Here is a 13,383-nt window from a genome sequence, read left to right as displayed (position 1 = left end):
CAGGGCAATTACTAGGACAGCTGCAGAGGTAAACCCTTCCATAGGAAGCTATTAGCATGTCTTCCAAAGAGTTAAGTCCTCTCTCTGCATCTCCAACTACACGGAGACTGGAAGTTTGCAGTTGTGGGAGAATTTGGCTCACAGTCCCATTTAGTTTGGCCAGTGAGTCTTTAAAAACATTTCTGAATTCCAGTGGAATGCCTTTAGATTAAGCTTTTCAGTTTACGACAGCCCTCACTAGGTTTTATCCTCAATACACCACCACCAGACAATTCATGTATATCATTTTTTTGGTACCGTAGAGAATTCTGATTTTCTACCTCTGAGGATTATACTTTGAGACATACCATAAGTGATGCACTTATTTGCTAAATACATTTGTCCAAGCTAGCAAAAATGGCCATATATTTTGGAGAACATATGTGCACTTATGTCAATTTAAATGCGAGGAAAGATTAGTGCATTGGTTTTAACCAAGTTATAAGGCAAAGGGAAATACGCCACCAACACTTTTTGCCCACCTTTTGCTGTCTTTGTAATCTAGTCTCCAGTTTTAATATTTTTCTCATTTGTTTTCAGAAACTTAAACAGTGCAGAAAAGTACATAGACTAAAATAATAACCCTAACATACCTACTTCCCAGAATAAACTCTTAATAAATTACATTAGTAAAACAACTAAATCTAGAGTTCTCATTTGCCAACTAATCCCAGTTATATTCTCTCCTACCTGTCTCCCCACCTTCTAGTTTGTTTCTATATTTCTTGAAATATTCATGAATAGGATCTATTATTATTTTGAGGTTTTTTTTTTTCATTTTTGGAGGTACTGGAGTTTGAACTTAGAGCTTTACACTTGTGAGGCAGGTGCTCTACTGCTTGAGCCTAGGTGATTTTTATAAACACACAAAGGTGTCTTTTTCCCTCAGTACAATTATTTTGAGTAGTGCTCAAGTTGACAAAATCTACTCCTTCTAACTAGCATACTGACTTTCATTTACCCACCCATTGCTGTTTTAAAAGGCTCTGGTTATCTTGTGGAGTCAGCCTGAGTTGTTATCCCAGTGAGGATCATGAGGATCCCAGGGAGCTGGGAGGGAACCCAAACCCAGGGCTCTGTGGGGCCATCTAAGCTTGGCTGTGGTAGGGCTGGGACTCCTTTCGAGGGCTGTTTGGTGAGGGGTCTTATAGTATTATTCATTGCCAACTGCCCTACGATACCCATATTGTGTCATGCATTAAATAGATGTATCCTTAATGTTTCTTTTGAGGGTTGGTGGAGTGGCTCAAGTGGTAAAGCGTCTGCTTAGCAAGTGTGAGGCCCTGAGTTCAAACCCCAGTTCTGCCAAAAAGAAAACTACACTTAATGTTTCTTTTGTACTGAGAAATATGGACATAAACTTTAAAAGACAGTTATTATGCATTTTGAATGTAAATCTTATAGGTTTAAAGTTGATTATACCTAATATTTTATAACTAGCTAAAAAGAAGGTAAAGTATTTCAATGAAAAACCATCAGAACAGTCTTGAATAAACCTATTCACTAAAAAAAAAAAGAGAACCTTGATTCTCTCATCTTGAATGTTAATAATAAAAATAGCTACTATTTATTGAAAATGTTTCCCTGTGCCAAGAATTATGTTAAATCTTTATATATAATCATATTTAATACTTACAGCAACCTTATAGAATAGGTAATGTAACAACTGTTTGTATGTGATACTTAGTGAGTTTTTAGGCAGAATAAGTGAAACCAATTACAATTTTGTAATAAGAAAAAGTATACACTTAACTACAAATATCTTTAAAAAATAACAGGGTCCAATTACCTATGAAAAATACAATAATACTACCATTAAATTATAAAAATTATTCAATATTACTTGTTGAGTGAAAAGTTAGAATTTTAGGAATTTTGTCATTTCATTGTTCAGCAACATAACTTAAAATGTTTGTTAAAAACCATGAGTTAATTTAAACTAACTTAGTATAATGTTTTGCCTGTAACAAATTTAAACAGTTAATAGAGGGAGAGATGACAAATTTTGGAAGAGAGAATAAATATACTGATGTAGGGCATGAAATTCAAATATGTCATGAGAATCATGAGGTAAAGACAGACTCTTCCCAGATGTCAAATCTGCAGACCAGTTTTCATACTAACTGGTCAGGTAAGGGAAGAATGAACTTAAATGAGGAAGAAAAAGCTCCAAGAATTCATAAAATGAACAATTAGTCAAAATTTACTTTTTCATTCTAGAAAGCCTCCCCATAGAGTTTCTGCTACTATTTTCTCTTCCCTGCTGACATTTAATAATAAACATTTTTACTAATGGACACTCTAAAACCTACTTGATTAAGCAGTAGATGTTCACACAATCACATTTCTAATTATTAATGGAGATAATTGCCACTTCTCATCTCTTTTGCCTGTATTGTCACACAGTATTCTTATCTTTGCTAATTAAAAAAAAAAAAAGGCCAGCAACAGATCTGTGAATGGTACAAGAAATAAGAGGGAACATTAAGAGGAAACTGAGAAAGTCTATGATGTCGACAAGACTCACTTTAGAATGACTGGCTAACTTACTTAAATAAAAATCAGAACATATATAAAAGCTATGGATTTTTCTTTGGTAAAGATACCTCTCTCTCTGTCTCTCTGTTATGTATTTTATTTTCTGGTGCTGGGAATGGAATCTAGGGCTTCATCCATGCTAGTCAAGTGCTCTACCACTAAGCTACATCCCAGCCCTGGTAAAGCTACTTTTGCATATAAAATTACCCTGAGTAATATGTTAAATAAACTTGTACTAATTCTTAGGTGATTTGGATGTAATTTGTATGTCAGTTTAAGGATATTTATTATAGAGTTTGATTTAAGATAAAAAGGATTATAATGACTACATAAGGACCTAAGCATTTAATATGGCAGTAGAATATTTCAACTGGTAAAAAATTACATATTTTTATTTGTTTTGCTTGCATCTTTATAATAAAAATAGCTATTTACTAGATATCACTTGCAGAGTGATAAAGCTCTCTTTATATTATCTATGCTGTAACAATCGTGTGGTAGGAATTAATATTCCTATTTTTAGAAATGAATAATTTAGATTCAGAGAGATTAAACAACATTCCCAGATGTACACAGCTATGAAGTGGTAGAAATAGGATTTGTACCAAGGTAAAAAAAAAATCAAACTTTCAACTTTCTTGTTCCAAATGGCATTTTCCTTTTCATCTTTTTTCTTTCAGTCTACAAGTGCAGTGAAATACTTGTCATCTTAAAAATTCTTCCACTGTTATTTTTCAGGAACTTTTCACATTAAGAATAGAAAGGAGAGAAAATAATCTATTTGCCCTCTCTGCTTTCCTATTCTCATTTCCTCTTTGGTCCATGAGCACTTAGTAGGTATATCCTCTACCTTATTGGAAACTCCTTTTACTTAGGTCACTAGTGGCCTCCAAACTGTCCAGTCCAATGGAGATTTTTCAGTTCTTGTCTTTTAAATTTTTAAAAATTTTTGTATGTCTCATATTTTTTCCTTTTTTAAAAATTTTTATCCTTTTTACATTTATTCACATGTGTATACATTGTTTGGGCCACCTCCCCCCACCCTTATTCCCTCCCCACTGCAGGAATTTTTCATTCTTTGTTTTTTAAGACCCTCCTCCCTCCCCCTAATTCTCCTCCTTTCTGATCATTCTTCCCATCTCCATTCTCTCTGTGAAATGTTGCATTTTCCAAGCATTCAATCCTTTTAAATTGGTCAAACTATCTGTGTGAGTGCAGTCATTTTTACATCGTCAAATAGCACTTCTCCAGTTTCAGATTTGTGTGTCCAACTGTTCTCTAGGAACCACCCCAAACTGTACTCAACAGTTTCTCCCTGCATTCTCCATTTCAATCATGCTTCTACCACCCACCAAGTCATCCAAGCTAAAAATCTGAGAGTTTTCCTTGATTGTTTGCTTTCCTTCACATTCTGATTAATTACCATGTTCCGTTAATTTAACCTTCTAAATATATGACCACATTCTATCTACTCCATTCTCATTGTCCCCCTCTTATTTTGGGTCCTCATCCTCCCTTGTCTTCTGATATGAGATGATCTCCCAATTCCAATATTGTTCTCTTAAAATGTATCCTCCTATACATTCATATTTAAAGTGAAAATCTAACTACCTGCCTCCTTCAGGCACTTCCTATAAGATAAAGATTCTATTGGCCCTACTAAGCCCTTCAGGATCTGGTTCCTGCTTATACGACTGGTCATATCTCTTAAACTTCCTATCTAATAGTTGTCCCCAAATTCAATTACTGATCTCATCTAAACACTGTCCACCCATCTTGGTCTTTGTTTCCTTTCATCTGGCTAATCCCTGTGGAGTGTGTAAGGCTGAGTTCAAGAATTATCTCTAGGAATCATTTCTTTACCTGAGTTTAATGTCATGATCCCAAAATTCATACACAGACACACACACGTCTGTATGTGTGTATGCTATCATTGATATTTTCACTTTTTAGCCTTTGAATCCTTCTCTTTCCCTAAAGAGTGAGCTTTAAGGACTGTAACACTGTGCTTGGCACTTATTTTTTTCTAAATTAGTCTTCTCAAATTGGGAATAAATTAATGATTTGGTTAAATACATCATTTATCAGTTATGTAACTTTTAACTAATTATTTAAGCTATTTGAGTTTGAGTGTCCTCATTTGTAAATGGACTCTGTAATTCTCACTAATTCTTATCTTGTGATTGGGAGAATAAAACAGTAGATTTGAAATGACATGTGTAAAATTTGAAGCATTTCACATGGCATATACAGGCAAGTCAGTTGCTTAGACAAAAGTATAATAAATAAAGCTGCTTTTACTAACATTTGTTTCATAGTTTCTTCTTTTACCCTTCCAATCTGTAATCTGAGTTTATAGTTATTTACCACAAGAATTCCTTTAGATAATGCCCATAGTAATTCACCACAAATAGTAAACTGGCTTTGAAGAAACAATTTTAATGTTGTGGCTTGTTACTCACTACCTTTTAGAATGTGCTTAATTGCAAATGTAGAAAATGGAATTCCTTTCAAGACATTGTATCTAAATATTTGGAGGAATTGTTTCATTTCTGTGTTATCAACTATATTTTGCATGTAATTCAAGTAACTGGCATGGTTCACTGGTGGAAACATTTTGGGAATCTTTTACACCAAAGAAATGGGTACTGTTGAATAGTCTACACCAACTGGCCCATTGTGAATTTGTTGTGTAGGTATTTTGCAATTTCCTTCCTTACATCCAGTTCTTGTGACAATTTACTAGCCTTAACACTAACCTCTGCAGAGGAAGTGTCACTTCAGTCAGAACAAGGGGACCTGGGTCTTTGTGCTCATAGGATATTTAGGGAAGTTATCAGGCAACTCACTCAATTCTCATGACAACAAATGCCAATCTGTTACCTTGAAAAAAAAAGTTTGGACATAGAGACACAGGAGTTGCCCCTGTGCTTTGTCATCTTTCCATGATACAGTCAACTGAGGTGAAAAGTCTTCCTAAAATTTGTTGATTTCTAAAATTTTGTCTCTGGGAAGAATTACCAAAACATCACAAAGAAAAACAGAATTCCTTTTAATAGATACTATTGATATCATAATATAAGCCTTTTATGCAAATCATTCTAAATCTTCATTTTTATAAATCTTTAGGTAAAAAGAGAAGTCAAAGTGATATTTTTCAAAAGATGAAAAGACCCAAAAAGACTAAGCCTAGGTGTGAATGTTTGGTGGGAAATGTGGGGATCATTTTACAAACAAATAAAAATTAATTTGTGATTCTAAGTTGTTTGATAATGCAGAAATTATAGCAGCTGAATTGATGTCAGTGATATTTTAAAAGAATGTTCTATGTGTATACACAGAAGCATGTTTATAGTTTTCTACCTTAATATGAAATAATACTTATGATAGATAATACTACATTATATTTCAACAAAATGGTTTCTAATATTAACAGCTCATATTATCTGTACTACATTTTACTCAGAAAATAAAGATCCAGAAGAACTTGAGTGATAACAGCCCAAAGTTCAATTTCTTGTTATAATTTCAAAGAATATCTATTTTAAAGTCCATACCCCTGCCACAACAAAATATCACTTTGACTCCTAGTTAACCTGTCAAATTTTTTTTACATGTGTTTAACTGGATATTTCCCCTCCCCAACAAAGTATCTGAATTGCAAATGAACCACTAAACTCCTAGAGCATATTAAATTGCCATTTAAAGAAATAATAAGTTGGGTGCCAGTGGTTTATGCCTATAATCTTAGCTACTCAGGAGGCAGAGATCAGGAGGATCATGTTTCAAAGCTAGCCCAGGGCAAATAGTTTGGGAGACCCTATTTTGAAAAAACCTATCACAAAAATGGGGATAGTGGAGTGGCTCAAGGTATAGGTCCTGGGTTCAAATCCTAGTACCACAATAATGATAATAATTTTTTTTTTCCTGCTAAATGAAAGGGATGGAGATGGAGAAAGTGGGGGAAATGCTGATGTTTACTATGGTGTAAACATAAACTATTAAAAAATATTTTTTCTAATAGCGGATTTGGCTTGTCTATAATGGTCCTCTTTGGTGATAACTACTAAATAGTACTTAGGCAGGTCACAACATGACCAAATCAGAGGGATTTCATTGTCCCTTTTAAAGGAAACCGGTAAATCATATCTTGAAAAGCAAACTGGAAAATGAAAGTACTTACTTTCTGTTCCTTTTCCGGGCTCGACTGTAGGCTTCCAAACCTTCTGTTAGTGTCTTCAACTTCTCGGGCTCCACCTGAGTGAAGGTATGAAGACCAAAGCACATTACCCAGACTTGATATTGTTAAACACGGCTTTCACTTCCCTGCTGGACAAGCAGGTGCTGCTCAGGGGAGGGGAGCCTTAACCTTCACTGCCTTCTCACATGTTCTGTCCTTGCTCCATCAGAAATTGATTCTGGGCTCCAAGCTGCAGGCAGCATCAGTGAGAATGAAAGACTGATTGGCTTTGAAATTGTCAACATTTTGAAAAGATGTTTTGGGAACAAAACCTGGAATTTAAATAACCTTTAATTCATAAAAGTACACGAATCAGAAATCCTGGCTCGGTTTATCCACTGCTTGATGCTTAGCAGTTGCACGTTAGTATTCCATCCAGGAAGACAAGATGCAAGAGGGTTGGCTTTGGAGCTGACAAATCAGAGTTTGAGTCTTACCTCTTCTCCTTTGCATTGGTAAAACACATTTTCTAAGCTTCAATTTCCTCCTCTTTAAAATAAAAATAGTACCTACCTTCCTTGCTGCAAGCATGAAAATGCAGTATCATGTTGAACACAGCCTAACAGAGAGCAACTATGATTTGTAGGATACATTAGGCTCTGTAAAGGCCACAAAACAAGTGCATAGAAGCCATGCATAGTCTCTGCTGCTGAGGAAAAAGGATGCTGTTAATACTTTCTGGATGTGTCCCTTCTCCTGTCCTGCTTTCTTACTGACAGTCTGTTAAATCTGCTTCCTCCACAATTTGGCCACCAAGTGTAACTGGGAGAGGTTGTTAGTGTGTGTGTGTGTGTGTGCGTGTGCGTGTGCGTGTGTATGTGCGTATTCTTTGCCACCCCCTACCGTAAATAGGAAAATTTGCACACAATTAGTGAATTAAAATGCCTTTTGAAAAACTTTGCTATTTTTATTGATCTGTAAAAAAATAATCAATCTAAGTAAAAAACTGTTGCTTACTGTGTGAACACAGCTTCAAGGCAAATCCCAAGCCTTATCTCCGTTTCTCCTTCTTACCTTTTAAGCAACTTTTATCTGAAAATTCAGTTTGCCAAAATGCCTCACGGATAAGCAAATACATATTAATAAGCAACACAATTATTATTAAATTTTGTCTATAAATTTTCATGAGTCGTAAATGTCATTTTTAAATAATTTTTCTATGACCCCTTCAAATCTAGTACACAGTTAAGATTAACAAAGTTTATCCACTGTCATGTCTAAATACAAGCATTTTTAATTGTTCAATGTGGGAAAAAAACCAGTCAAATAATGGAAATATTTTCCCTTTCATATTTTTGTATTTTGTCCTAAAGAATCCAAATGTCTCACACACATGAATCCACTGGGGACACCTGATCTAATATGTGCCAGAACAAGAGATAACTTCATCCTCATAACACTTCACATAAAGAAAAGTGTCAGAATGGATGAGCAGAAAAGTTGAACGTATCCACTTGCTATTTTAAGAAAAAAATTCCCAGATATATCATATCATGTTAGAAATGAGGTTCCATTTTGCATTCACTAGCAAAAAGGGAGTATGAAGGATGTGCACATTACACTTACATAACCAACAGCAATTCTACTTACATTTATTGTTTCTTTTTACAGACAGGGTCTCACTATGTGCCTCAGGATGGCCTTGAACTTGCTATCCTCCTGCCTCAGACTCCCAGTGCTGGGGTTATGGACATGCATTACCACACCCAGCTTTGCTAATATTTAAATAAACTTAAACTTTAAATAAGCTTAAGGAAGCTCTTCTGTAACATAAAGTGTTATTAGAAAAAAACTGGGGTAATAAGAATTCTCAGAAGGGATTGATCAGGCAATGGCATGCAGGTTCACAGTGAAACAAAGAAAGACACAAGAATAAAAATTCACCCTGTTGGTCTTAAGTTTTAAAAAATTCTTAGGTCAAATCATCTTTTTACGTCTTTCTCTTTTGAATTAAATAAGGATAAGGGACAGTAAAAACATTTTTGTGCATTTTTATGTAAAAGGCACTATTTTGTCATTTAATATGGTGATGTTACAAGCTAGCATTTTTATTTTGCAGATGAAACTCCTGAGTTTAAGTAATAATCCGGCCAGAATTGAAATTCAGCTCTGGTTTCAAAGCATTCGACCTCTTTTTACCATACTAATTCCAACATGCAATGAAATAAGCAGTCGTTTTGCATATATAAGAGTTATATATATGTGTGTGTACATATGTAAATGTACACATACAATATATATATGCACACTCCAAAACTAAACTATTCAAAATCAAATTACAATTTTACAGAAATTTAGGTGATAACATGCCTAAATTGATCTTCAAAATTTTTATGCTTAATTAATCTTCTAGTGAAGTTTTCTGAACTAATTGTCTACTGTGGTTTCTTCATTTAAATGTGCCTCTAAAGCTCTAAGGTGCTGTCATAATGAACTATATCATTCATAAGGAGTCAATGACCTTGAAAAAGAAAGCAATGATATTGCCTTCTGAAACTAAATATAAATCAGGTACACATCCCTGTGTATTTCTGCTGTGACAGGATCACACATATCCCTGGGAAAATGTTTATTTTTTCAGAATTTTGGTATATATTGTGAAATATATATGAAGATTGTTTTTTGTTCCTGAGAAAATATTTATATGTTTGCAAAATATTTAAAAACTCTTTACAGCTTCCCCAAAAATGATATTGGAGAAGAACAAAATAAATTCAATTTCATATCAAGTAGAAATCATGCTTAATGATTTAATGAACATTCTCTCATAAATTACTTAGCAATTTGATTCTGTAAATCAAAAAAGCACTGGGAAATCAAGTACATAAATGTAGCATTAAAAAGGTTAAACATACAAAAATATTTTTATAAAAATGATGCTGAAGGAACAAGTAGTTTAAGATACTTAAAACTTTTAATTATAATCTCAGATTCTTATACATTTATAAGCCAGGACTTCCATAAATTATTTAATTCTTATTGAGAAATTGGGAGACTTTATAATTCATCTCAAGTAATTTATCCCCATAGTCTCATCTTAATAATAACCATGTTAAAAGTAATGACCATTTGTTATAACTGTTTATACGTTGTATTTAAGAATTGTAAAAAGATGGTCTGGTAGATGGTGGTAGAGCACCTGCCTAGCAAGCATGAGGCCTTGAGTTCAAACTACAGTACCACCAAAAGGAAAAACAAAACAAAAAAGAAAAAGAATTATAAAAATTACCTAAAATGTATGTAAATACATTTGTATATATTTATAACTCACATAACCTTATGTAGAAATACATATATGCTGAATGGTTTTTTATTCATTCACATTCTTTAGATAAAATAATTCTCTAATGTATAGTGTCAGAGTCTGGTCATAAAGTTGATATAATTACATTATGGAGGATTAAGAGCTTTTCTGTACAGGCTGAATCTCTGGTTGCATATTTATATATTAAATATTTGGTAATTTAATTTTAATTTGGGGTCAGCACAGTGGCATGTAATATATCTCAGAAGTCTGAGAATATATCTAATGAAGTCTGTGACAATAGGAGACACAAACTTTTCAGAAAGCCACACCAACCCTCAAAAATGAGGTGTAGTACTTATTAGAAGAACCTGGATTTATGATTTTCAATTGCTTTTAAATAGAGCTGCTTAACTAAAGATGGTGTCAAAGTCCTGATGGCACTATTCTTTATGAATTATTTGCTTCTTCTTAGTGATGGGGCAGAGCTGTCATACAAGGTCAAAGGATGGAGACAAGCCATAGCATAGATGACAGAGACAAAACAGCTGTTCTCACCCTCCCCTTTCCGTCCTTCACATCCCCGTTCTGTTTCCATAGGCTCCTGTTGTTTGGGGAATGGTGTAATGAAGAGGTTAGAGCAGTGCTGGAGACTGCCTGGTCTGTCAGGGATTTGTGTCCTTAGGAATGCTACTCTGTGAGCTTCAGTTCTCTCACTGGTGAAGGGGGACACTGATGCACATAGTTAGGGTAATTGAGAGGATCTAAAAAGGCCACCAACATGAAGGTGCTTTATAAAACACCAAAGCAGTTTTCACCAAAGTCCCACCAATGGCATGTGAAATTATTTTATGTAGAACATGAAAAACCTTTAACTGTTTCTAGAAGTTATATAAATAACATTATGTCTATCATTTCACAATATGATACTTTAGGATAAAAATAAAGACATCATTTAAATTTAAAAAGTGGCTTACGTAGTGCCTAGTGCATAAAACTCAATAAAATATTTGTTGACTGAATAAATAAATTAATAAATGAATGGAAAGAAACATTTCAGGTAAATAATAGTACAGGTTAACATACAGCTTTAGCTGAAGTCTTGGAAATGCAGAGCTGAAGCAAAAAGCAAATATGAAGCATTTATTAGGTTCATTATAAAAAAATTATTAAATAGTAGATATTTAAAGTAATAGCGAGTATTTCAAATATAACTTCAAACTGAAAAAATCTGATAAGTACAATTATTTCAAAATTTTTAAAAGAATTGGAATTGATGATAAATGAGAAAGAATTTAGGGTAAAAAGTTGATTCATTTGTGACAGAGGATAAACCTATCTTTCCAGCGGTAGAACAGTAATCGTACTCATGGAGAAGTCCTTTAAATGAATCCTCATATTTTCCAGTGAACTAACCAGACATATTATTGCAACCTCACCCTCTGGCACTACCTGGGCCATTTTTTTCTGAGTTTCTTTCCCATTCGCTTGGCCCAATAGTGTTGTTAAGCACTACAGAAATACAATAAGTCTACTCTAAACATGATAGCAAACTTCATGTCAATCTACAGTACAGAAACAGAATTAAATGTTTCGGGTAAACTCGAATTCCTAAGAAAACAGTGTCTAAAAGCTCTTATCACAGAAGCATTTGTTTGCCTCAGACGTGAGATTCCATTTGTTGCCATTTATATGAAAATTGTGTTGACATGCTCCTGAATTTGTGACTGGTTTGATCTCAGTTACCTGTGTGAAGGGAGGCAGGCCTCCTACTCCTTTTTAATTTTACTCGGGGGGACAATGTCCATGCAATATCACAGTTCACTACAGCTAAGTTTACAGTGGATTTTCTTTCACATTTTGGTTGGGAACTAACTTTGTCAACTTGGATTGTATCTTTCATATTACTTCCCCAAAATGATTCTATTTCCTTTTCAAGGAGTTTCTGATGCTGACAAGAGTATTGATTGCCTCGTCACACTGCCAGCTGTAATGTGGATATTGATTGGGGACAGAGAAAATTATTCATTTCTACCATTAGTTTGGAAGATAAGTAAGGTGAAGTACATAGACAAAGAGCAGTTTCAAGAGAGAATTATAGTACCAAAAAATACAAATTAGCTAACTGACAATCAAGCACAGAGAGAATGTCCATTGCAGTAAAATGTTTAAACACCACACTATGGCATACCTCCCAAAGTGGGTCCCCAGGCTCCACTTCCTAAGTTACACATCCCTAGAATGTGAAGGAAGCTATCTCTGGTTTAGTGAAGAGGTGTGTGTTTGATGTTTAACTGACATGCAGAAAGTATATTACTCCCAAATGAATTTGGTTATGAGTTTTAATAATAATGAGTTTTGTCAATTTTGAACAACTACTCAGACAGCCATTTTTATTACTACCTGCCAAGTACAACATATGGAAAAAAGTCAAAGTGGGATTGGAAGGAGGTGTAGGTATAGGTGACCTTTCTAAAAGGCCAGAATACACATTAAATATTAGAGCAATGAATTACGAAGACCAAAAGAATAGTGTTCAAAAACAGTTAAAAAGTAAAAAGTTAGAATTTCATGTTTTGATTATTATTCTTCAAGAAATAACCCCTTTAGGCTGCCAAAACTGGAAGATGAAAATTATGAAATGTATTTTAGAAAATGAGCATTTTCTTTATTTTAAAGTAATTACTAAAAATAAGTACATAAAGAAAACAGTATCCCCCATAACATAATGCACTGTACTGACTGTACTGTAAGTTGATGAGTATTAGGGGAACACGGTGATAGAGAACCAGTAAGTAATGCAGGGGAGGAGCGGATTTTTTTTTTTTTTAAATGGGATGGGATGTGGTGTGAGGAAAGAGACTTTACAACCAAGACTTTGAAGTCACAGCAATTCAACAATAAAAGGGAATGAAGAGTTAGGCTCTAGGGTAATTGAAACTTTTTCTTCCAGGAGGGGATTAATTTGATTAAAGCACGATATCTATAGGCCTAAAGTACCAGGCAACTTGAACTATCATATAAACTTAAGGAAAAATGAAGGGGAGGAGGGAAAAATAGACCTTTTCTGAGAGTGGCAAGTGGGTGGGCATAAGGAAAGGGGGAATGAGGGTGAACGTGGTGGATGTATTTTGTATCCATATATGAAAATACAAGAATGAAACCTGTTAAAATTGTTCTAAGAAGGGCAGGGAGAGGAAAAGGGAGAACAATAGAGGGGGTAAATCTAACTAAGATACATGGTAAGCACAAATGTAAATATCACAATGTATATTCCTGTGCAACTATTATATGCTAATGAATTTTTTAAAAAAAAGTCTTT

At 34.3% G+C, this 13,383-nt stretch overlaps 1 protein-coding gene across 16 annotated transcripts in view; it reads right to left on the bottom strand.

Moving 5' to 3' along the window:
- The window catches only part of Mbd5 (methyl-CpG binding domain protein 5), a 384,589-nt gene that overhangs the window by 10,863 nt on the left and 360,343 nt on the right, over nucleotides 1–13,383 (bottom strand). For all 16 annotated transcript variants that reach the window (XM_074070701.1, XM_074070707.1, XM_074070706.1 and 13 more), the window contains one exon: nucleotides 6,761–6,834. In XM_074070701.1, the coding sequence (XP_073926802.1) occupies nucleotides 6,761–6,834 (74 nt within the window). Of the gene's footprint in view, nucleotides 1–6,760; nucleotides 6,835–13,383 lie in introns of those variants that run through there.

This window comes from Castor canadensis, chromosome 4, assembly GCF_047511655.1.
Source record: "Castor canadensis chromosome 4, mCasCan1.hap1v2, whole genome shotgun sequence".
NCBI lineage: Eukaryota > Metazoa > Chordata > Mammalia > Rodentia > Castoridae > Castor > Castor canadensis.
Note: the sequence above shows the minus strand (reverse complement) of the source record. Positions and strands in the feature narration are given on the sequence as shown.